Here is a 26,853-nt window from a genome sequence, read left to right as displayed (position 1 = left end):
TATAAATCAGAAAAAAATACTAACATTGAAACCAAAATGTGTCTCTAATGGAATGCATCTGTGTCCTAAATATAAGATAATCATATTTATATATGATTATATAACCATATTAATCATAAAATGAGGAAAATGATTGCAATGATTTATTGACAAGCAAGACAGATTACAAGGATTTATAAGAGAAAATATCACTACATTGGTACATGTATGTTTATTTTAAACAGGAATAACTTCTGAAAGAAATTAGGCTCTTTAAGTTGCAATATTTCTCAATTTAACTTGGTGGAGGTTCATTGTTTGATTAACGCTAATAATAAATATCTTTCCATACCAATAGAGAGCCTTGTGAATGGTGCAAATGTAAGATCAGCTGCTAAATCACGAAAGGGAACAATTCAGAAATAGACCCTTATCGCATTCTGTACTGTATTAAAAACAATATTACGTATCTTGATGGTCTTATTCTCAGAACTTCCACAATTTTTCCTTGTGTTCAAAATTATAGCACCTTGGTGTTTGAGTGGAAAATGGAATTTACGAGCATTACCTCCAAGTTCAGGAAGGGAGCAGCTGTGGGAGGATGACCAATGGATATATGATGCATGGCACAGGATCTAAGGCTGCTGGTGCATTTAGAGGGATATAGCATTTTTAGGTTGCACGCTCTGATCCGCAACATACATCAAGTCACACAGGGTCTTGGAGTATATTTCTGGCATCAGTCTCCATTACTGAGTCTCTGTCTGGCTGGGTATGAGGGCTCCTAGAGATACTGGCAATGCACACAAAATGCTGGAGGAACTCATCAGGCCAGGCAACATTTATGGAAAAGAGTACAGTTGATGTTTTGGGCCGAGACTGGAAAAAAAGAGATGAAGAGTCGGAGTTAGAAGGTGGGGGTGGCGGGGTGGAAGAGAAAGGAGAAACACAAGGTGATAGGTGAAACCGGGAGGGGGAAGTAAAGAGCTGGGAAGTTGATTGGTGAAAGAGATTTAGGACTGGAGAAGGGGGAATCTGCAGGGAGAGGTCCGAGGGTCATGGAAAAAAGAAAAGGGGGAGGAGCACCAGAGGGAGCTGATGGACATGTAAGAAGATAAGGTGAGAGAGGGAAAAAGGAATCGGAAATCGTGAAGGGTGGGGGCATTACCAGAAGTTCGAGAAATTGCTGTTGATGTTCATGCCATCAAGTTGGAGGATGCCCAGATGGAATATAAAGTGTTGCTCCTCCAATCTGAGTGTGGCCTCATCGCAACAGCAAAGGAGGCCATGGACTGACATGTTGGAATGGGAATGGGAAGTGAAATTAAAATGGGTGGCCACTGTTTGATTCTGCTTTTATCCCATGGATGGAGCATAGGTGTTTGGTGAAGTGGTCACCCAATCTATGTTGGGTGTCATCAATATATAGGAGGCCATACCGGGAGCACCAGATACAGCAGATAACCCCAACATACCCAACAGGTGAAGTGTTGCCTCACCTGGAAGGACTGTACAGGAATAGCATTTTGCACCTTCACCATGACACATTCAAATCATGCTTCCCTTTGTAGCTTCCTTGATTATGTTTCAAGTTAGAACTTCATTTGTGGATTACTTGCCAGATACTGCCCCCTAGCACGGGCATTGAACAGTCCAATCAGCATTAATATTAACTGAATGCTGCAATCATTAGAATTAACTTGTAGTATGGTTAGCGTGTTAGTATGTGTTAATTACACATTCCGTACCCATTTTGGGGACTTGTCAATGTAAGTTTCCAGTAGGATCTATGAAGTTGCAGTAACAAAATTGCATGAGTAACTATCTTAAGGGTCCATGGTAAAGTCACTCAAGATGTTGAGTCTAATTTGAATGTGTAAATGACTTGAAACCAAAACAAATATTGTAGTTCACTAGCTGGCAGTGATTATTATGAAATTAGTCCATGCTCAAAAGCAGCCTTGTTTTCCTTAATGCGTGAGCATTTTAAATGGAAGACAAAATAAACCATGTTCAACTATGAGAAATAATTAGCCAATTAAATTGAAGAACCAACATAGATGCCATTCCACTTTGTTACTGTATAAGTTTGTACACACAGAGAGGCATTGGCATCTATCCAATGGGTACACGTGTGTACAAATGCCCAACATCCAATATGGCATTAATTCTCCTTGTAAAGCTCATTATTCAAGATGAGAAACCATTGAAGGATACTCCTCCTGCCAACTAATCCTTCTTCTCAAATCCTGCCTTTCTCTCAGTACACACTCTTCCAATTTCCAAGCACTTGATAGTACAAGTTTGCACTTCTCTTGGGTCACCTGCCTTCTCCTCAACCAGGAGTTGCATCATTCACCAGCCACATTTCAGCAGAGTGATAAGATATTGTTTATAGATCTAATTTGGAATGTATATTCTCAGTGGCACTTTGTTAATAACAGCTGTATACCAGCTCATCAATGCAAATATCTAATTAGCCAATCATGTGGCAGCTACCCAATGCATAAAAGCATGCAGACTTGGCCACATAGTTCAGTTTTTGTTCAGACCAAACTTTAGAATGGGGCAGAAATTTGTTCATAATCATTTTGTCAATGGAATGATTGTTGTGCCAGACAGGGTAGTTTGAGTATCTCTGAAACTGTTGAACTCCTGGGATCTTCATGCACAACAATCTCTAGAGTTTACAGAAAATGGTGCAAAAAACAAAATAAAAATCCAGTGGGCAGCAGTTCAGTAGGGAAAAAATGCCTTGTTAATGAAAGAGGTCAGAGGAGAATGGACAAACTAGTTCAAACTGACAGGAAGGCGACAGTAATTCAGATAACTACATGTTACAGAAGTGGAGTATGGAAGAGCATCTCTGAACACACAACACATCTAAACTCAAAGTGAATGGGCTACAGCAGCAGAAGCACACAAATATACTTCATTACTACTTTATCAAGAACAGGAAGTACCTAATAAAATGGCCACTGAGTGTAATCTGCACAGGCTTATATTTTTGTCATGTGGCAACGTGAACATTATTAGTGGCAACAGAATTATGCAACTGTTGGTCAGTGGGGAACATGATTGTGGTTTCAGAAAAAGAATTTGGATGAGTTGTTTGTGGACGGACCTGGCAGAAAAGAGGAACAAACACAAACTGCTGGAGGAACATCTGTTACTCTCCAGTCCTTTAGAACCTCGTCAATTGCTGGTGAAGTCCTACCTTCTTTTTAATTATCCTCTTTTTCTGAATATTAGTATAAAATACCCTAGGATACTCCCTGATCCTGCATGTCAAGGACATTTCATGGCCTCTATTAGCCTTCCTAATCACCTGCTTGAGAACTTCCCTGCTATATTTATATTCACAAGGGTCCAGTCTGATTTTAGTTTCATAAATCTTAGGTATGTTTTCCTTTCCTTTCTACTCAGGTCAAGTGTATTGTCATTTAACTATATACATGTATATAGGGTTTATAACCATTTAATGTATATAGAAAGGAGACGACACTTCTCCGAACCAGGGTGTAAAGCACAGAAGTACACATGATGCACGTAACACATGATAACTTGTGATCGGAGACATTCAAACCTGCTAACCAAGAAAATTGCAAGAGGCCTATGTACGATCTCTACAAAGCCATCTCACTGATAGAGTGACAATTACCAGCTAAACTTGAATCAATGAAGGATGCTCAACAGTTGTGGCAAGGCTTGAAAACTAGCACGTCTTGTAAAGTTAAATCAAGCAATGTAGGTGACAACCGGGCTTTGCTTCCAGGTGAGCTCTAATACCTTCCATGAGGAACCATCACGAACTCCCACAGCCCCCGATGATCCTGTGATTTCAGTCTCTGAGGCTGACATACAAGTAGCCTTCAGGAAGATGAATGCACAAAAGGCATCTGGTCCAGAAGGGGTACCTTGACAAGTACTAAAGGCCTGTGCTGAGCAATTGACTGGAGTGTTCACTGAGAGTGTTAAGCTCTTGCTTTGGCAGTCTAGGTATGCACCTGCTTCAAACAGGCTTCAATTGAATGTGGTAACCTGCCTCAATGACTATCGCCCATTGATGAAGTATTTTGAGAGGTTGGTAATAAAACATATCAACTCCTGCTGAGAAGCAACTTGGATCCACAGCAGATGCCAGCTCGTTGGCTCTTCACTCTACCCAAGAACATCTAGACAACAAAGGTGCATACATCATGATGCTCTTTATTGACTACAGCTTGGCATTTAATTCCATCATCCCCTCAAAACTGATCAATAAGCTCCAAGACCTTGAGGTCAATACCTCCTTGTGCAATTGGATCTTCAGTGTCCTCACTTCCAGATCGCACTCTTGGCAACAACATCTCCTCCACAATATCCATCAGTGCATGTGTGCCACAAGGCTGTGTGCTTAGTCCCCTGCTCTACTCACATAATGCCTATGAATGTATGGCTAAGCATAACTCCAATGCCATATTCAAGTTGGCTGATGACAGCACTGTCTTAGGCTGAAACAAAGGTGGAGATGAATTAGTATGTAGAAACGAGATTGAAACTCTGGCTGAGTCTCTTATTCAATGTCAGCAAGATCAAGGAACTGATTATCCGTGAGTCAAGTCCTCTTTGCAGTATCAGAGATAGAGAAGGTCAGCAACTTTAACTTCCTCAGCATTATTATTTTGGAGGAGCTGTCCTAGGCCCAGCACGTAAGTGCAGTTACGAAGAAAGCGTGGCAGCACCGCTACTTTCTTAGGAGTTTGCGAAAATTCAGCATGACTTTTAAAACTTTGACAAACTTCTATAGAGACCATATGTAGTGGAGGGTACATTGACTGGCTGCATCACAGCCTGGTATAGAAACACCAAAGCCCTTAAATGAAAAACCTACACTAAGTAGTGGATACAGCCCAGTCCATGGAGGGTAAAGCCCACACGACCATTGAGCACAACTATATGGAATGATTTCACAGGAAAACAGCATCCATCGTCAGGAACTCCCATCACCCAGGACATGTCCTCTTATTGTTGCCGCCGTCAGGAAGAAGGCACTGAAGCCTCAAGACTCACACTGCCAGCTTTAAACACAATTGTTGAACGAAAGGGCATAATTTCACTCGTCTTTACTTGCCCCATCATTGAAATGTTCTCATAACCTATAGACTCACTTTCAAGAACTCTTCATTTCATGTGCTGATATTTATTGTTTATTTATTTATTTGTTTGTTTATTATTATTTCTTTCATTTTGTGTTTGCATAGATTGTTGTCTTTTGCACATTGGTGGAATGTCCAAGTTGGTGCAGTCTTTCATTAATTCTGTTTTGGTTATTATTCTGTTATGGATTTTTTGAGAATGCCCACAAGAAAATGGATCTCAGATTTGTATATAGTGAAATAGATGTACTTTGACAATAAAGTTACATTGAACTTTTGAATTTAGATCTGAAGCCCTCCTTCCTAAACAATCTCCTTAACCATGTATTCAACTGCGATATGTATCTATTTCTCACCTCACTTGTATGTGGCATGGGTAGTAATCCTGAGATTATATTCCTGGAAGTCCTGCATTTTAACTTCCCGCCTAACTCCTTAAAAATTCCTTTGCAGGAGCTCATCCCAGCTCCTGCCTATGTCATTGGTACCAAAATGAAACAGGACCTCTGGCTACTCACTCTCCCCAGTCGGAATATCTTGTACCTGCCGCAAATCATTCTTAACCTTGGCACCCGACAGGCGACAACCATCCTGGTGCTCAACTGCAGCCATCGAAATGCCTATTTGTGCAGCTTACTGCAGAGTTCTCTTTCAGTATTGCTCTGCCTGGCACAATGAATTACTGGAGATTAAAATCATTATGACTGGAGCTAGGATACCAGGCATTGCCTGGCATGATTTGCTGCCTGTGAGGAAAACTAACTGTACCTTGTAAGGGCAAATCTTTCATTTCTGTCAGAGACTAGAGTGGATGTGCTGTGTGCCAATATACACACCCAGCTCATACATCTCAGCATATGGAGATTGTAATCTTAGCAAAAGCACAAGCCCAAGGTGCTTGCTGGTCATGGACAAAAGAGAACGAAACTTGTCTTTCCTTTAACTGAGAGAGCCAGCAAACTCTTTCACACGACAGAGGATAACACTCTGAGTTATATCTTTAGCATCAACCTTAAAGGAGCCAAATGTAAAAAAATTATTGCTGTGGTTGATGCACCATCAATAACTCACTCTGAGATGTAAAGGCGAGATATCGGCTTTTATTGACTGGAAGAATGAACAAGCAGTGGTTGACCACCATACTACATCCTGGAGACTGAGAGGCCGGGCCCAGGCCTCAATCGCCTTTATACAGGGGTCTGTGGGAGGAGCCACAAGAGCAGTCAGCATGGGGCGTGTCCAGACAGGTATATATAGTTCACCACAGTGGTCAGTTTGACATCTACCGATAATGTGGCATTCAGATTTTAGTGAAGCCAGATTGTTGTTTGTTCCTCTTTGAGGTTCAGGCAGAATCATTAGTTTTTGAGGACTCTTGGCAGATTGTCTCCTGCTGAAGAAAACCTTGCAGCTCCCCCACTCTCTTCTAACTACTTGACCTCTCTCTGTTCTTCTTGTATGTTTTCCTGATCATGTGGTTTTGCAAAGATATCGTCTGTTAATCCACCACTTTACAGAAGTTTGTACAGAGAACTTGAAGTCTGTAAAAAGGTACATTAAGTGGCTGCCTCAGTACACTTTGTACTCTTTAGCACTTGAGCCAGTCAAAAGAAAAGAACATCAGCTAATTATTCCACAGAACCTGATATCGGGTTTCAGCATGAAGTTTCCACAGCTCCTTTCCCCCCCCATGGATGATAACTGAGTTTTTCCAGCAGATTTGCTTCGTTGCGCGATTGCACAGTTGTTATAAATTGTATTGGTGTGGGTGAAGTGAGAGTGAGGATCCCTCATTTGTGTGGGAGAGGACATCAAACTCAAAAATAGCAATGGTGCCATTAAAAAAGAGTGGAACACAGTCCTCGCCGACATCACAATCTGCGGAATTTGCCTCTTTCCAGATAGCATTAGGCGTGGGTGTCACATTCATCAGTATAACGTCTGGCATAATTTACCCCACAAATATACACAAACAGCTCTCTCAATGCTCAGTCAAGAGGAGCAATGGATTTTTCAGCAGTATTTTTTCATAGCTGCTTCCATTTCAAATAACAAATAGCTTTTTGTGTCAAAGCTAATCAGGTCTTTTTTTGTAACAGTTTGTCCAAGTTGGACTGTTGGGAAAGATGTTGTGACAACTTTTACAACAACTGTTCAGATCAAGTCTGTCTGTCAATGAGGACTTTAGTCATCTGTTCTAAAAAGATAGAAATATTAAACAGAACATTAATAAGTACATTGCTAAGTGTATAAGTATCTCTCAATAATACATTTTAGATACTGTTTTGGAGGGGGGAATGGTCTACCGAGAGGAAACCGCAGTGAACCAGGTCTCTGGCACTGAGTCTGGATCAGAGAGGAGGGGGTAGAAGAGGATTGGGGTTTCCATTGTCAGGGGAGCAGACGCGAAATTCCATGGACATGAAAGTGACATCCGGACTGTACGTTGCCTCCCAGGTGCTAGAGTCAGGGATGTCTTGGACTGCATCCACAACATTCTGAAGGGAAACAGCTGGAGATCGTGGTACATATTGTGGTACTGATGACGTAGGCTGGAAAGGGGATGAAGTCCTGAAAAGAGAAGATAGGGAGTTAGGTAGAAAGCTGAAAAGCAGGATTGCAAGTGTAGTTATCTCCGGATTGCTGCCTGTAGTAGGCAACAGTGAGGGTAACAATAGGATGATTTGGCAGATGAATGTGTGGCTGAAGAATTGGTGCAGAGGACAGGGTTTCAGATTTCTGGATCAAAGGGGGTAGAGGGGCTCTGTTAGTAAAAAATGAAATTAAATCATTAGAAGCAAGTGACATAGGGTCGGAAGGTGTTGAATTATAGTGCATAGAGCTAAGGAACTGCAAGGGTAAAAAGACCCTGATGGGAGTTATATACAGATCCCTGAAAGGATATGGTCTACAAGTTACAATGGGAGATAGAAACGGGAGATGGGTGCCAAAAGGACAATGTTACAATAGTCATGGGAGATTTCAATATGCAGGGTAGTTAAGAAAGCTTATGGGTGTTAGCTTTCATAAGTCGAGGAATAGAGTTTAAGAGTCACGAGGTAATGATGCAGCTCTATAAAACTCTGGTTAGGCCACACTTGGAGTACTGTGTCCAGTTCTGGTCACCTCACTGTAGGAAGGATGTGGAAGCATTGGAAAGGGTACAGAGGAGATTTACCAGGATACTGCTTGGTTGAGAGAGTATGCATTATGATCAGTCATTAAGGGAGCTGGGGCTTTACTCTTTGGAGAGAAGGAAGATGAGAGGAGACATGATAGAGGTATTCAAGATATTAAGAGGAACAGATATAGTGAACAGCGGCACCTCTTCCCCAGGGCACCACTGCTCAATACAAGAGAACATGGCTTTAAGGTAGGGGATGGAAAGTTCAAGGGGGATATTAGAGGAAGGTTTTTTACTCAGAGAGTGGTTGGTGCATGGAATGCACTGCCTGAGTCAGTGGTGGAGGCAGATACACTGGTGAAGTTTAAGAGACTACTAGACAGGTATATGGAGGAATTTAAGGTGGGGGAGGGTTTAAGGGTCGGCACAACATTGTGGGCCGAAAGGCCTGTACTGTGCTGTACTATTCTATGTTCTATGTTCTATTGGAAAAATCAGGTTGGTGCTGAATCCAAGAGAGCAAATTTGAAAAATGCCAGTGAGATGGCTTTTGAGAGCAGCTTGTGGCTGAGCAATTCCCGATTGGGTGTTATGTACTGAACCAGGTTTGATTTGGGAGATTAAGGTAAAGGAATCCTTCGGAGGCAGTGATCATAATATGACAGAATTCATTCTGCAGTGTGATGCAGACTGTAAGGAAGGACAGGCAGATGATAGTGTAACATTGCAGTCAGTGAGAAGAGTTGAAGTATAACAAAGTTATTAAATACAGGACTAGGGAAAGGAAATGTTGGACTGGGGACTGTGTAATGAAACAGATTTAATTAAGGAGTTAAAATGCATTGGAACCCTTAGAAGACAGTGATCATAATACGATAGATTTTGCACTGCAGCTTGAGAGGGAGAAGCTAAGATCCGATGTATCAGTATTGCAGTGAAGTAAATGGGGTTACAGAGGCACGAAAATGGAGCTGGCCAAAGCGGATTGGAAGGGGACACTGGTAGGGATGATGGCAGAACAGCAATGGCTGGAATTTATGGGAGCAATTCAGAAGGTGTAGGATAGATACATCCCAAAGATAAAGAAGTATCTTAAAAAGAGTATGAAGCAACCTCATGGGTGATGAGGAAAGTCAAAGACATAATAAGACAAAGGACAAAGCAAATAATATAGCAAAAAGCAGTGGGAAGGTAGAGGAATGAGAAGCTTTTAAAGACCAGCAGAAGGCAACTAAAAAAAGTATTAAGAAGAAAAAAAGAAGAAATATAAAGGTAAGCTAGCCAAAAATATAAAAGAGGATAACAAAACTTTTTTCAGATATATAAAGAGTAAAACAGAGGCGAGAATGGATATCAGACTGCTGGAAAATTACACAGCGGTTGTAATGGGGAACAAAGGAAAGGCAGTCAAGCTTACGAAGTATTTTGCATCAGTCCTCAGTGTGGAAGACACTGGCAGTAATCCAGAGATTTGAGATTGTTGGGGGTGGGGGTGCAGAAGTGAGTGTATAGGCAGAAGGTGCTTGAAAAACTGAAGGGTCTGAAGGTAGGTAAGTCACCTGGACCAGATGTTCTACACCCTATGGTCCTGAAAGAGATGACTGAAGAGATTGTTGTGGCATTAATACTGATCTCTCAAGAATCACTAGATTCTGGAATGCTTTCAGAGGAGTGGGAAATTGTAAATGTCACTCCACTCTTTAAGAAGGGTGGAAGGCAAAAGTAAAGACATTATAGGCCAGTTAGCCTGACTTCAGTGGTAGGGATGATGTTGGAATCCATTAGTAAGGATGAGATTCGGGTTACTTAAAGGCACAAAGTAAAATAGACCAAAGTCAGCATGGTTTTATTAAGGGGGATCTTGCCTAACAAATCTATTCGAACTTTTTGAGGAAATAACAGGCTGAATAGACAAAAGAGAGTCAGTGGATGTTATTTATGTGGATTTTCAGAAGGCCCTTGACAAAGAGCTATACATGAGGCTGCTTACCAAGATAAGAGCTCATGGTATTACAAGAAAGATATTGGCGTGGGTAGAAGTTTGGCTGACTGGCAGGAGACAAAGGGTGGGAATAAAAAGGGCCTTTTCTGGTTCACTGCCAGTGACCAGTAGTCTTCCACAATGGTCAGGGTTAGTATCGCTTCTTTTCATGTGATATGTGAAGATTTTTGGATGACGGGTGGACTTGGGCGGTTTGTGGCCAAGTTTGCAGACAATACAAAGATTGGTGGAGGGACAGATAGTGTTGAGGAAGCAGGGAGTCTGCAAAAGGACTTAAACAGGTTATGAGAATGGGCAAAAAGTAGCAGACCAAATATAGTGCTGGGAGGTATATAATCATGCAGTTTGGTGGAAGAAATAATGAACAATTTTCTAAATCAGGCTAAAATACAAAAAACCTGAGCTGTAACAGGGCTTGGGAGTCCTCGTGCAGTATTCCCCTGAACATGAACTTGCAGTTTGAGTTAGTGGGGAGAAAGGCTAGCATTTATTTTGAGAGGACTGGAATAATAAAGCAAAGATGTAGGACTGAGGTTTTATAAGACATTGGTCAGACTGCACTTGGAATATGGTGAGCACTTTTGGGCCTCTTATTTCTGAAAAGACTTGCTGGCATTAGAGAGGGCCTAGAGGAGCTTCACGAGAATGATTCTGGGAAGAAAGGGGTTAATTTCCATTCCCAGTATGAGTAATGTTTGTTGGCTCTGGGCCTGCAGTGCTTAGAAGAATGAGGCAGGATCTCAGTAGAATTTATCAAATATTGAAAGGCCTAGATAGAATGGATCTGGAGAGGATGATTGGTATAGTGTGGGAGTCTAGGACTGGAGGGCACAGCCTCAGAATAGAAAGGTGTCACTTTAGAACGGAGATGATGAGGAAATTTTTTAGCCAAAATGTAGTGAATCTGTGGAATTCATTGATACAGACAGCTGTAGAGGCCACTCACTGGGTATATTTAAAACAGACCTTGATAGGTTCTTGATTAATAACAGCATCAAATGTTATGGAGAAAATGGGGTGAAAAGGGAGAATAAATCAACAATGATGGAATAACAGAATTGTCTTAATTCTGCTTCTATGGTCTCATGATCTAACAGAGAGTTTCAATTTATGAATCCTTAAACCACATAAGGCTGAGCGTTCTCAAGATTGATAATCCAACAAAGCACTGCACTGTTGGTTTCCGGGGACAAAGATTCAGATTCATTAAAAGAAACAAAGAACGTTTATATAATTCCTTACAGACTCTCAGTGCAGAGAACACAATGAAACATCCAGTAGAGCTGCTACCTCACAACCCCAACAACCCAGGTTCACACCTGACCTCTGAGGTGGGCAGCGTGGAGTTTGCACTTTCTTCCTCTGTCCAATAGGGCTTTCCCTGAGTGCTGCACTTCCTCTGACACCCTAAAGATGTGCAATTTGGTTGGTTAATTGTCCTTACTGTATTTGTGAGTGGTCGAAACCACGAGGAGTTGATGAAAATGCACTGAGAATAAAAATGGTATTGGCGTAATTGGAATGGGCTGTGTTAACAACGGACCTATTTCATTGCTATATGACTGTATGAAACATGGAAACAATTCAAGTTCTCCTGAGCAAATCTTTTTGTGGAACATTGTTACAGTGAACTGTAGAAGCAGGGGGGCTGGAATGGATATAGGCAGTTTTTTGTTTTAGTGTTATTGCAGTCTTCTACTCATTCCGAATGAGATCTCAGCAAAAGAGGTGCTGCTCAAGCGACTCATCAGCATTAAAAGATGGCACCTCATTTAGTGTGTATGATGACCATCTTGTCTTGTGGCAATCCAGCTCAACTGGTGCACTGCAGCACGCTGGGTTTTCAAGCACCTTCCATTCCTTTTTGTCAGATATCCAACTAATCATGTCACAATTTCACATCAGGGTTAAGTGAGTCAAAAGCATTTTCCCGAATTATAACCTTTCTTTTACAGCACTGGTTTACAGAACTGGATATTCTAGCCATGCTCTTTGCTGCTGCCATTCATGACTATGAGCATACAGGGACCACAAATAACTTCCACATTCAAACCAGGTAGGAAGCAATGTTGCGAAGTGACAGGAATAAAGCTTGCTTGCGAATTTCTTAAGATTATATATACTAAAATGCTTCTCAGTGTATGTATCGTTGCTCTAAAAATATATACATTTCTATGTTGATTAATTGGGTGTCAACAGGTGGAGATCTGAAACCTTTTCATGCTGCTGATTTTCAATGGAGAGTAGTCCTAAGTGGGTGGAATTGCTCTGGCTGCCTTTTACTGTGTGGTTTGATACAGAGATCAATCAAATGGATTATTGGCTGAAGGATCCGGTTCAATATCACCCCTTCTCTGCACTCCAACTCCAGACAAATTTCAACCACAAAAGCTTCAATGATGAGAGCTCATGTTACATGGGAGAATGCTATATTTTGACGTCCATTTTTTAGGCTCATTTTCCAATAATGAACAAAGTGCAGCTTTCATTGACATCTTGTTCCATTACGGCCACATCAAAATTTTGATGAGATGCACTTCTGGAGATCTGCAGGAATAATAAATATCTTGACATTTTCCATGATTGACATCTTAAGGAATAGTGTTTTTTTTTCCAAAATGAAATGAATTTGCACTTCGGTCTGGGATTTGGATCATTCCCAAAAGCCTCCAATTCAGTTCCAACAAGGCAGCTGGCAGAAGTTTAATAAAATTTTCTGTTACAAATAAGCTGGAAGCATCAGGTGTTTTGGAACAGCAGGACTGCTGCGGTTATATACAATAGTATTTTTAAAACGGAGTTTCAAAGAGATGCAATGTCCCTGCTTGCCTATGGAAACAGATACATGTCTTCACTGTTTGGCAAATGGTGCAGCCCTGTCACTGAACAGTGATGTGTACACCATCCAATGCATTGGACACTTCTGTGCATTATAGGTTCATGTTAACATCTGCTCACAAAGGTCCCTTAACTACTTCACGTTGTGTTAATACATTTCATATTACCATACTCTGAGGGGTTCATAATACTTTGTTGACTTTCCTACTTTCAGATGTATATTTTGTTTCTCTTTCACCTATTACAATGGTGTATATTTCATTAGACAACATAAATTCCGAGTAACTCATTAACAATAAGAAGGCTACATGGTTGTTCTGCATCCTACCCCAGCTTTGCTTGTTCACTCCTGCTCTGATATCTCTGGCAAATGCATTGATATTTGGACTTTCAGAAGGCCCTTGACAAGGTGCCACACATGAGGCTGCTTACCAAGTTAGAAGCCCATGGTATTCCAGGGAAGCTACTGGCATGGTTAGAGCATTGCCTGATTAGTAGGAGGCAGCGAGTGGGACTAAAAGGATGCTTTTCTGGTTGGCCATCAGTGACTAGTGGTGTTCCGCAAGGGTCAGTGTTGGGGCCTCTTTTTTTATGCTGTATATTAATGATTTGGATGATGAAATAGATTGTTTTGTTGCCAAGTTTGTAGATGGCATGAAGATTGGTGGAGGGCCTGGTAGTGTTGAGGAAATAGGTAGGCTGCAGAAGGACTTAGACAGACAAGGAGAATGAACAAGAGAGTGGCAAATGAAATACATGGTCATGCACTCTGGTAGTAGAAATAAATATGTAAACTATTTTGTAACTGGGGAGAAAATCCAAAAATATGAGATGCAAAGGGACTTTGGGAGTCCTTGTGCAAAGCACCCTAAAGGTTAACTTACAGGTAGAGTTGGTGGTGAGGAAGGCAAATGCAGTGTTAGCATTCATTTCGAGAGGTCTAGAATATAAGAGCAAGGTTGTGATGCTGAGGCTTTATAAGGCACTTGTGAGGCCTCACCTTGAGAATTGTGAACAGTTTTGGGCTCTTCATCTAAGAAAAGATGTGCTGGCATTGGAGAGGGTCCAGAGGAGGTTCACAGGGATGATTCTGGGAATAAAAGGGTTATCATATGAGGGACATTTGTTGGCTCTGGGTTTGTACTCACTAGAATTTAGAAGGATGAGGGGGAATCTCATTGAAACCTTTCAAATGTTGAAAGGCCTAGACAGAGTAGATGTAGAAAGGATGATTCTCATGATGGGGGAGTCTAGGACAAGAGGGCACAGCCTCATGATGGAGGGGCATCCATTGAAAACAGACATGTGAAGAAATTTCTTTAGTCAGAGGCTAGTAAATTTGTTAGAATTTATTACCACAGGCTGCTGTGGAAGCTAGGTCATTGGGTGTATTGAAGGCAGAGCTTGATAGGTTCTTGATTGAACATGACATTAAAGGTTACTGGGACAAGACTGGGGAGTGGAGTTGAGGAGTGGGATAAAAAAGGATCAGTCATGATTGAATAGTGGAGCAGACTTGGTGGGCCAAATGGCCTAATTCTCCCTAAGTTTTATTGTCTTATAAGTACCGGGAGGGAGATTAGCAGTGAACTTATAGTTTTTCTTTGGCCAGAAAAGTTTCTATGTTCCCCGATGGAATTTCTGGTGGAATATAAATAACACAAATCAAAAATCTTCAAATGAGCTGACTCAGCATTGGTCGAGATGAATATCACTTTAACACTCAAACAAGCTTGCTTCAGATAATGTTGTAATTATTAATCACTACAAATTATTTCCCTAACCTTTGTTTCATTTTCAAACATTTTAGGTCCAAGCCTCCCACATATTATAAGATCATTACTTCACTCTCCCATTGTCATCTCTCAGTTTGATCCTTCCCGATGTTGCATCTGATGTTTGCCCATGTTGTAGTCCAGATTTTCATGCGATTAACCTTTCTCAACCTTTTTTGTATTGTATTTCATTTTCCAATCTATTAAGAGTCATTAGCTGCATGGTTTTGGTAATAATGTGTTTATTCAACTAATGTTTTCCATGACTTTTTATTCCCTTATACATTTGTTTTGCCTGGTGCTGTTAAAGAAGTTGGCTAATTTCAGTTTTGCCAACACATCATCTTGTCTAATCATTCATTTTGTTCAGGACACAAGCAGCCAGGGTGTTGGGGAAAGAAGATACTTATTCCATTAGTCAAGGCTCGATTTAAATCATGTGATAAATCACCTTTTTGGCTGTCCGCTGACCAGACTAATTATTACATCTTTTTTTATCTAGTGACTGAAAAAATTATCAAAAGAAAGTTAACAACTTTATTGATCTACTTCAGTTTGATTAATATTTATCTATGTATATAATTTACATTGTAGACTAACTGTTAAGATCCTACTAAAGGTTCCTAGAAATAACCAGTCAAATGCAAGCAAATCTTCCAAAAAGCTTTATTTAAATAGCATATTTTAATATTTTGATTTCAACATTACAGTATGTTAAATTATGATCACAGCATAATTACCAATAATGTTTTTCTCAGTTATTCTGGTAGTTGTGTTAACTCCATGGTTTAACTCGTATGAATCAGATCTTTCACTAAAATACAAAAGGACATTCTTTTAATGATCATGCAGCATAATTTCAGTATTTGTTTATTATCAGTTTTTTTGTTTTTGTTTACACCCAGTACAAAATATTTAGTATAATTTAATAGTTATTTCATTTATTAACAGATCAGATGTAGCTATTTTGTACAATGATCGATCTGTCCTTGAAAACTATCATGTGAGTGCTGCCTACCGATTGATGCAAGAAGAGGAAATGAATATCATGTGCAATTTATCAAAAGATGACTGGAGGTAAGATGAGACTGCTGAGAATAAACACTTAAAAGGCAATACTTCTATTACAATACTGTGCAAAAATATTAGGCACATATCTATAGATAGGGGGTCTAAGACTTTTGCACAGTACTTTAGTCATTTTATGTATTGCACTGTAGTGCTGTCACAAAAAAAAACAAATTTCATGACAAATGTGAGCGATGATAAACTTGATTCTGATATGGGTCTCTATTGTGGACTGAGGGTAGGAAGGAGGCAGAGAGAGGTGAATCATGGTTGGGAAAAGGGAAAGGTAAAGGAAGGGTGCAGGAAGCACCGGAGTAATCATTCTGTAATGATTAATAAACTGATGTTTGAAATCAAATGACCTTGCCTGGTGTCTCAGGGCTGGGTGTGTCTGCACCCGCACCACTCCCTGTCCCCTACGACTCTTTCTTTGCCACCTGTCCCACGCCCCTCCTGTGGCATTTGACCCTTGCCATTTCCAACTTCCTTTGCACCTGCCAGATTTGCAAACTCACTCTCTGCTCCACATTGTCAAATACAGTACTGTGCAAAAGTCTTAGGCACCCTAACTATATATATGTGCATAAGGCTTTTGCACAGTACTGTAATTCATTCTATACAAAACTTTCTGTGACACTTGACCAGGCATGGTACAAATATCCAAATCCCTTTACTTTTGGTGTTATCGTGTATTTGATGTAACACAGAATTACCACACTGTCTTAAAACAAAAGCATTCCATGATTTGAACAGGAGTGTTGGATGCCATTTAAAGGACTGTCTGAAAGTTGATTACTGTGGTCAAATAACTGAAAGATATCCCCACAGATTTTCAAATACATAGCTGCTTCCACTTACACCAAAATCAGAAAATTTCCCAAATAAGCTTCGTGTTTACTTAGGCTTTAATACAATAGGAATTGGTGCCATTCAAGGGTTAAAGAGTGATCACTCAACAGCATCATTCTAACTTAACCGAAATAGCATAAAAGTCACATTCTTCAAATGAATACCAAGAATTAACCCTGAATACATTTAGCTTTAGTGAGAATATTCAGACTTTCTGGTATGTCAGCTGTTGAGCTAAACCTCAGGGTTGATGTGCTGTAAGTCGTGGGAACTTCAGAAGTTCAGCACCTTTTTATATATTTTTCCATTCCTTTCTTCCTAGACATGGAAAGAAAGCTAGATGCCAGATCTATTCTTGTATTTAACATTATCAGCCAGTCATAGCATCATGTCATGTTTTATAAATCAAACAGAGATCTGCGTTCTTTGGTGATAGAAATGGTTTTATCGACCGACATGTCTTGTCACTCCCAACAAATCAAGACCATGAGAAATACTTTGCAGCAGCCTGAAGGGTGAGATGATCTCTTTTGCTTGACAATTTCTTTAAAAACCAGGAAGCTTATAGACATGTCATATGCAATACAGTTTACTCACAGTCCTTCAATGCAACAACCCAGGATATGCCCTTGATTTTTCAGGACTGACAAGGCTAAAGTCATGTCATTAATGCTGCATGCTGCAGATATAAGTCATCCTGCAAAGTCCTGGCAACAGCACTACCGCTGGACAATGACACTGATGGAAGAATTCTTCAGACAGGTAAAGGCTTTGATGTACTGCGAAGCAGTACATGAAGTAAGAGCATCTTTTATTCAGGAAGTGTTATATTTATAGAAGCAGTATTCTATCAAGCCTGTGTCTTATCACAAGAATATTCTACATAATTTAACAAGAAATTTAGCATTCCTTGTCTGATCCCTTGCAAAGATCCCAACACAGTGGGAAATGAACCCAGTCAGCTGTCAGGTCTCTCAGTAGAGAGCATTTTGGAGAAAGTGATCACAATTCTATCTCCTTTACCATAGCATTGGAGAGAGGAACAGACAAGTTAGGAAAGTGTTTAATTGGAGTAAGGAGAAATATGAAGCTAACAGGCAGGAACTTGGAAGCATAAATTGGGAATAGATGTTCTCAGGGAAATGTACGGCAGAAAAGTGGCAAATGTTCAGGGGATATTTGCGTGGCATTCTGCATAGGTACGTTCCAATGAGATAAGGAAAGGATGGTAGGTACAGGAACTGAGGTGTACAAAGGCTGTTAAACATCTAGTCAAGAGGAAAAGAAGAGCTTACGAAAGGTTTAAAAAGCTAGGTAATGATAAGGATCTACAAGATTATAAGGCTAGCAGGAAGGAGCTTAAGAATGAAATTAGGAGACTCAGAAGGGGCCATGAGAAGGCCTTGGGGAACCAGATTAAAGAAAACCCCAAGGCATTCTACAAATAGTGAAGAGCATGAGGAGAAGGCATGAGAAAATAGGACCTATCAAGTGTGACAATGGAAAAGTGTGTATGGAACTGGAGGGGATAGCATAGGTACTTAATGAATACTTTGCTTCATTAATCACTATGGAAAAGGATCTTGGTGATTGTAGGGATGATTTACAGTGGATTGAAAAGCTTGAGCATATAGACATTAAGAAAGAGGATGTACTGGAGCTTTGGGAAAGTATCAAGTTGGATAAGTCTCTGGGACTGGACAAGATGTACCCCAAGCTACTGTGGAAGGTGTGGGAAGAGATTGCTGAGCCTCTGGCAATGACCTTTGCATCATCAATTGGGACAGGAAAGGTTCTGGAGGATTGGAGGGTTGCAGATGTTGTTCCCTTATTAAAGAAAGATAGTAGAGATAGCCCATTATAGACCAATGAGTCTTACTTCAGTTGTTGGTAAGTTGATGGAAAAGATCCTGAGGGGCAGGATTTATGAACATTTGGAGAAGCATAATGTGATTAGAAATAGTCAGCATGGCTTTGTCAAAGGCAGGTCATGCCTTATGAGTCTGATTGTATTTTTTGAGGATGTGACTAAACTCATTGATGAAGGTAGAGCAGTAGATGTAGTGTATATAGATTTCAGCAAGGCATTTGATAAGGTACCCCATGCAAGGCTTATTGAGAAAGTAAGGAGGCATGGGATCCATGGGGACCTTGCTTTGTGGATCCAGAATTGGCTTGCCCACAGAAGGCAAAGAGTGGTTGTAGACGGGTCATATTCTGCATGGAGGTCGGTGACCAGTGGTGTGCCTCAGGGATCTGTTCTGGGACCCCTTCTCTTTGTGATTTTTATAAACGACCTTGATGAGGAAGTGGCAGGATGGGTTAGTATATTTGCTGATGACACAAAGGTTGGGGGTGTTGTGGATAGTGTGGAGGGCTGTCAGAGGTTATAGCGGGACATTGACAAGATGCAAAACTGGGCTGAGAAGTGGCAGATGGAGTTCAACCTAGATAAGTGTGAAGTGGTTCATTTTGGTAGGTCAAATATGATGGCGGAATATAATATTAATGGTAAGACTCTTGGCAGTGTGGAGAATCAGAAAGATCTTGGGGTCTGAATCCATAGGACACTCAAAGCTGCTGCGCAGGTTGACTCTGTGGTTAAGAAGATATATGGTACATTGGCCTTCATCAACTGTGGGACTGAGTTTAAGAGCCACGAGGTAATGTTACAGCTATATAGGACTCTGGTTAGATCCTGCTTGGAGTATTGTTCTCAGTTCTGGTCACCTCACTACAGGAACGATGTGGAAACTATAGAAAGGGTGCAGAGGAGATTTACAAAGATGTTGCCTAGATTGGGGAACATGCCTTATGAAAACAGGTTGAGTGAATTTGGTCTTTTGTCCTTGGAGTGACAGAGGATGAGAGGTGACCTGATGGAGGTGTATAAGATAATAAGAGGCATTGATCATGTGGATAGTCAGAGGCTTTTTTCCCAGGGGTGGAATGGCTAACACGAAGGGGCATTGTTTTAAGGTGCTTGGAAGTAGGTACAGAGGAGATATCAGAGGTAAGTTTTTTAAGCAGAGGGCGGTGAGTGCATGAAATGGGTTACCAGCGACGGTGTTGGAGGTGGATATGATAGGATATTTCAAGAGACTCTTGGATAGATAGGTACATGGAGCTTAGAAAAATAGAGGACTATGGGTAACCCTAGGTAATTTCTCTGTTCTCTGGCAAGGATGTGATTGGTAAGTGGGAGGTCTTCAAAGGAGAAATTTTGAGAGTGCAGAGTCTGTATGTTCCTGTCAGGGTTAAAGGCAAAATGAATAAGAATAAGGAACCTTGGTTCTCGAAGGATATTGGAACTCTGATAAAGAATAAGAGAGAGATGTATAACATGTATAGGCAACAGGGAGGAAATAAGATGCTTGAGGAGTATAAAAGGAGTAAGAAAATACTTAAGAAAGAAATCAGGAGGTCTAAAAGAAGACATGAGGTTGCTTTGGCAGTCAGGGTGAAGGATAATCCTAAGAGCTTCTACAGGTGTGTTAAGAGCAAAAGAATAGTAAGGGATAAAATTATCCTCTTGAAGATCAGAGTGGTCGGCTATGTATGGAACTAAAAGTAATGGGAGAGATATTAAGTGTATTTTTTCCATCTGTATTTACTAAGGAAACTGGAATGGAGTATATGGAAACAAAGCAACCAAGTAGGGAGGTCATGGAACTTATACAGATTACAGAGGAGGAGGTGCTTGCTGTCTTGAGGCAAATCAGAGTAGATAAATCCCCAGGACTTGACAGGGTATTCCCCCTGACTTTGAAGGAGACTAGTGTTGAAATAGCAGGGGCCCTGGCAGAAATATTTAAAATGTCAATATCCACGGGTCAGGTGCCAAAGGATTAGAGGATAGCTCATGTAGTTACATTGTTTAAAAAAGGCTCAAAAAGTAAGCTGGAAAATTATAGGCCGGTAAGTTTGACATCGGTAGTAGGTAAATTATTGGAAGGAATACTAAGAGATAGGATCTACAAGTATTTGGATAGACAGGGACTTATTAGAAAAAGTCAGCATGGTTTTGTGTGTGGTAGGTAACGTTTAACCAATCTATTAGAGTTTTTCCAGGAATTTACCAGGGAAGTGGATGAAGGGAAGGCAGTGGATGTTGTATGCATGGACTTCAGTAAGGCCTTTGACAAGGTCCTGCATGGGAGGTTAGTTAGGAAGATTCAGTCGCTAGGTATACATGGAGAGGTAGTAAATTGGATTAGACACTGGTTCAATGGAAGAAGCCAGAGAGTGTTAGTGGAGGATTGCTTCTCTGAGTGGAGGCCTGTGACTAGTGGTGTGCCACAGGGATCAGTGCTGGGTCCATTGTTATTTGTCATCTATATCAATGATCTGGATGATAATGTGGCAAATTGGATCAGGAAATTTGCTGATGATACAAAGATTGGAGGTGTAGTGGACAGTGAGGAAGGTTTTCAAAGCTTGCAGAGGGATTTGGACCAGTTGGAGGAATGGGCTGAAAAATGGCAGATGGAGTTTAATGTGGACAAGTGTGAGGTATTGCACTTTGGAAGGTCAGACCAAGGTAGAACATACAAGGTAAATGGTAGGACACTGAGGAGTGCAGTAGAATAGAAGGATCTGGGAGTACAGATACATAATTCCCTAAAAGTGGTGTCACAAGTAGATAGAGTTGCCAAGAGAGCTTTTGGTACATTGGCCTTTATAAATCAAAGTATTGAGTATAAGAGTTGGAATGTAATGGTGAGGTTGTATAAGACATTGGTGAGACCGAATTTGGAGTATCGTGTGCAGCTTTGGTCACCTAATTACAGGAAGGATATTAATAAGGTTGAAAGAGTGCAGAGACAGTTTATGTGGATGTTGCCGGGACTTGAGAAACTGAGTTACAGAGAAAGGTTGAATAGGTTAGGACTTTATTCCCTGGAGAGTAGAAGAATGAGGGGAGATTTGATAGAGTTATATAAAATTATGATGGGTATAGATAGAGTGAATGCAAGCAGACTTTTTCCACTGAGGCTAGGGGGAGAAAAAAACTAGAGGTCATGGGTTAAGGGTGAAAGGGGAAAAGCTTAAAGGGAACATTGGGGGGGCTTCTTCACGCAGAGAGTGGTGGGAGTGTGGAATGAGCTGCCAGATGAAGTTGTGCATGCGGGCTCACTTTTGATACTTAAGAAAAACTTGGACAGGTATATGGATGAGAGGGTATGGAGGGATGTGGCTCAGGTGCAGGTCAGTGGGACTAGGCAAAAAAATGGTTCAGCACAGCCAAGAAGGGCCAAAAGGTCTGTTTCTGTGCTGTAATGTTCTATGGTAATTTCTAAAGTAAGTAGATGTTCGGCACAGCATTGTGGGCAAAAGGGCCTGTATTGTACTGTTGGTTTTCTATGTTCTACACCTTTGAGATACCCATTGTACAGTTCTCCCATGCCCTATTACCCTATCCTATTTCAGGAATGCTTGCTTGTCATAATTTGTGGGCTGTCCACAAAAAATAGTTCAACACTTATAACCCCTGATCAAATGTAAATAGAGCCTGACCCACAAGAATATGACACCAAGAATATTTGAGGAAGATGGTGTGATCGCGTCGTTGTGAAAAGTCTCATTCTGTAATTTACCCATCTTGTGAGCAGAGAAGTGGTCTATTATTAACTTTGCTCTGCATTTTCATTTGCCTAGGGGTATACATTAGATAGATGCATTTTCTGAACTGGGCTGCAGTAACTTGCAGAAGTGACATAGTTGAATGGCAACATGTGATCATGGACAGTGTCTTTCTAATTCTTAACACAATGCCTAGTACCTGACATTAATTAAAGAAGGGCTTATGCTCTAAATGCATTGTTAGTCTCTTTAGAATTAATGACTAAAGCTGACATTTAGTGATATTTAATATTTTTTGTACATCAAAATCAAAAAAAGACAAGTCTAATTTAAAATTGTATTTCTTTTCTGTGTTCGTGCTACTGGGGTACATCAGATTTTGTGATGGGTCTTGTAGAACAAGGGAATAAGATGGAAGATTATGATGAAATGTAATATTTTGTGATGGTGATAGCAGTCAATATGATAGAAGGTTGCCCATGCTTTGATGGTATATCAGCAATAGGTACTTTCTGGATCACTGACAGATTAAAGTTTACTTTTACACTCTCCTCATAAGAAAAAATAGGAAAACATCCTCACTTTAAATCAACATTATCTCCTTTTTATTTAAGCAGTAACTGCAAGAAAGTAAGGTGTTTTAAAATTCTGATCTGTTCCGGTGGTTGAATATTGCATGAAGTAGTTAGCAGTCAAAACAAGATGAAAGTACAGCAGCTAAAGGATCTCATTTAGTCTCTCCAATGCATTCAGTACAGTAGGAAGGGGAAAATGAGAGAATAACCCAATGATTTAGATTACAATTTTATTGTGACCCACATCTTTGCACTGGGCAGACTTTCTTACACCTAATATTTTTTAGGTTATTGAGTAGCTGAGAGCTTAGTGTGTTACTCCTGTTCCTATTGCTAGATACTGTTTAACCTTGCTGAGCATATCCTATTCTCTGGAGAAAGGCAGGTTAATCAGATTGGAGACACCATGGCTTCAGTGCTTAATGCACAGGCGATAATGAGCATTCTACATTACTCACTCCTCCCACCCACAAAACATACATGCAGATCTGCACGTGCATTATCTGTCCAATTAAAATGCGTGTAATTAGGGTTTTTCCGAACATAATATTTTCCTTCATTATTTTCTCTGCAGGGTGACAGTGAAGCAGACTTGGGGTTACCGTTTTCTCCACTTTGTGATCGAAAATCCACAATGGTAGCACAGTCTCAGATTGGTAAATATCTGCATCCATGTCGTCTGGGAATATGCTTGTAAAAAGGTTTAAATTTATTCATCTTTTCAGTTGGCTGACCATTTCAAAGGTGCTTGATTCAATCTAATTCAGGTTTATTTATCATTTAACCACATATGAATACTCATAAATACAGCCAAGCCAGACAGCACACCTCGACCATCTGTCGACTGGCCCCCCAGTGCTCTCTAGGCAACACAGTGGCTTTGAGGTCCTGTCCTCACCTATACAAGCATATATAGAGTATTAGTGAAAACACAACCAGACAAGTATATATGTATATATTCCAAGCCCCTCCATCTATTTTAAATCTTTAGTCACCACAACTGCACTACGTTACCTGTGGTAGAGCCCAATGGCTCGAACGCCTCTCCTCCAGTGGATGAAAAGCAAGCAACCCCACAGGTTGAGGCCCGAATCCATTGAGCGCCACTAAAACTCTGTAGCCAGCGACAACAGAGCTTACCTTTTGCTGAGTAAAACCCCAGGAGGGCAGTTCAGATTCCATTCTGGACACCATGCCACACTGCCCCCGGTGAAGCACAATGGCTTTATCCCCTCACTCCAGGCAGCTGCAAACAGGCAACACCATGGCTTCAGGCCTAATCCTTGCCATGACCAAGGACTTATCCCTCTCCAACCGCCCCTGGTCATATCCAATAAATCAGCAAATTGAGCTTGTGGCGTACCAGATTAACAATGTCCAAAGGGGTCTAGCAATCGCAAGAAAAGCGACCATGACAGCCACTCACTATCAGACTATAAATCTCCATCAATTCAGGTGGCAGCATGATGCGCAGCTGCTTCATCATCTCCACCAACGAGCAATGGGCTGATGGTGTAGACCCGCAGTCCTTTGAGTTCGCAATGCATAGCCGGATCTTGCGATCATTAGGTGTACATTTAAGTATAACGGTAGCTCCTTTTGTTAACTCTGTAGAAACCACTCTGACCAGTCAGGCTGCCATCTTGCCAGCTGTTTCTGCCCAGTGCATTTTTGTCCAGAGGTTTATCCATAAGATCATAAGGCATAAGAGCAGAATTAGGCACTTTGGATTATCTGTGCTCTGCCATTCCATCAAGGCTGATTTATTATCCCTCTCAATCCCATTCTCTGACCATCACTCCTTACTAATCAAGAACCTATCAACCTCTGCTTTTGTAATTTGTACCCCACATCCTGGCTACTGTTCTGAGGCCTGTATACAAGTTCCATCAGGGACTTGTTACCCTTGCAGTTTCTTAGCCCCACCCACAAGGATTCTACATTTTCCAATTCTGTTTCTAAGGGTTTGATATAATTTATTCCAATGCAGCCTCCCCACCCTCCTCTGCCTACCTGCCTGTCTTTTCAATACAATGTGCATCCTTGGACGTTAAGCCCCTAACTACGATGTTCTTTTCACCACAACTCAGTGACGCCTATCATGTCATGCCTGCCAATCTCTAAATGCACCACAAGATCAGTTACTGTGTGCAGTATACTATTCTCCTTTCTCACCATAAATGCAAGAACTCCCTCATTCTCCTTCCACTGCTGTAACTATGGTAAAGACTGTAGAATACAATATCTGTGCTTCTTCCCCAACACCCATCTCCCTTCCCTCCCCCCAAAGTTTCTACCTCATGCAACACCCCTCCCTTCCAATTCCCTTCTCCTACCAGCTGGTTTATGCCAGAGGGCTCTCTGAACAACTGCCAATGCCTCAGTCCAGTCAGGAGGAAAAGACCAATATGCTGGTTGTGTATACCTGTTAAATTCTGATTAAGGAAAACCCATGCTTTCAGGTTTCTCGAGCCTTACAACTGACTGCCATACCTCTCCATTCCCCCTCAGACCTTCAAGCTTGCAACCTGACCAATATTTATGCTTGTAAACAGGATTACCATTTCACTTTGATAAAGACTGGAAACATCTCTGGGGAAACATTGCAGGCCATATTGTATATGCCACTGTCCTTAATCTGTACCTGATTGTCATGCCCAATGGGTAAAAATGGTTTGGGAGCTGATTTAAAGTCTCTTGCAACTAAAGAGGCCCAGTCAGGAGATAGCTTATGAATTGCTGACACATTTAACTTTGCTCCTTCACTACTTTGTCCAGTAACTATCTGTTGCATGTCATATTTGAATGGTAAATAAAATCCAGGAAAGGATCTTATGAAAGGAAAGGAGATCCAATTGTTATATTAGCCTGAGAAGAAACTCTTTCATCTAAACACAAGAAAGTCTGCAGATGCTGGAAGTTCAAAGCAATATACACAAAACTCAGCAGGTCATACGGCATCTATGGAAATGGAAATGCTGAGACCTTTTTCAGGACTGGAAAGGAAAGGGGGAAGATGACAGAATAAAAAAGTGGGGAAAGAGGGAAGAGAACTAGCTTGAAGGTGCTAGGTGAAGCCAGGTGGGTGGAAAAGGTAAAGACCTGGAGAAGAAGGAATCTGATAGGAGAGGAGAGTGGATTGTGGGAGAAGGGGAAGAAGGAGGAAGCACAGGGTGGAGATGATAAGCAGGTGAGGGAGCATCGAAATAAGAGGCAAGAGTGGAAAACAGAAGAGGAGGTAATGGGGAGGGCAAAATAATTACCAGGTGGACAGCCTCATGCCATTGAGCTGAAGGTTACCAACTAAGAAAATGAAATTTTGCTGTTCCACCTTGAGTGTGGCTTCTTAGAGGCAAAAGAGGAGGGCATGGATCAACATGTCAGATTGTGAATGGGGATAGGGATTAAGATGATTGGCCACTAGGAAATCTGCTTTTGGCAGATGGAGTGGAGGTGCTCAACAAAGAGGTCACCCAATTTACTACATTGTAGAGGAGGCTGTATTGGGAGCATCAAATACAATAGACAACAACAATAGGTTTGTAGTTGAAGTGTTGCCTCACCTAGAAGGACGGTTTGAATGAATGGGCAGGTGTCACTTGTAGGGATATGTGACAGGAGGGAGATTAGTGGAGAGGGAAGAATGGACAAGAGAATCATGGTAGGAGCAATCCCTATGGAATGCAGAGAGTGGAGCGGGGCAGGTGATGCACCATCAATAACTCTCTGAGACGTGAGGCGAGATATCAGCCTTTATTGACTGGAAGAAAGAACAAGCAACAATTGACCAGCATGCTACATCCTGGAGACTGAGGGCAGGGCTCAGGCCCCAGTCGCCTTTATACCGGAGTCTGTGGGAGGAGCCACAGGAACAGTCAGCAGTGGGGGGGGGGGGGGGGGGGGCGTGTCCAGACAGGTATAT

The 26,853-nt window shown here is 41.2% G+C and overlaps 2 protein-coding genes across 3 annotated transcripts in view; both read left to right on the top strand.

The window, feature by feature from the left end:
- The window catches only part of LOC132392642 (uncharacterized), a 709,726-nt gene that overhangs the window by 7,050 nt on the left and 675,823 nt on the right, over positions 1-26,853 (top strand). The window lies entirely within an intron of this gene.
- Positions 1-26,853, top strand: part of pde1a (phosphodiesterase 1A, calmodulin-dependent) — a 449,561-nt gene that overhangs the window by 352,932 nt on the left and 69,776 nt on the right. For both annotated transcript variants that reach the window (XM_059966798.1, XM_059966800.1), the window contains 5 exons: positions 12,199-12,299; positions 15,808-15,933; positions 17,187-17,288; positions 17,415-17,535; positions 23,506-23,587. In XM_059966798.1, coding sequence (XP_059822781.1) covers positions 12,199-12,299; positions 15,808-15,933; positions 17,187-17,288; positions 17,415-17,535; positions 23,506-23,587 — 532 coding nt within the window. The remainder of the gene's footprint in view (positions 1-12,198; positions 12,300-15,807; positions 15,934-17,186; positions 17,289-17,414; positions 17,536-23,505; positions 23,588-26,853) is intronic.

The sequence above is a fragment of the Hypanus sabinus genome, chromosome 4 (assembly GCF_030144855.1).
Source record: "Hypanus sabinus isolate sHypSab1 chromosome 4, sHypSab1.hap1, whole genome shotgun sequence".
Taxonomy (NCBI): Eukaryota; Metazoa; Chordata; class Chondrichthyes; order Myliobatiformes; family Dasyatidae; genus Hypanus; species Hypanus sabinus.
Note: the sequence above shows the minus strand (reverse complement) of the source record. Positions and strands in the feature narration are given on the sequence as shown.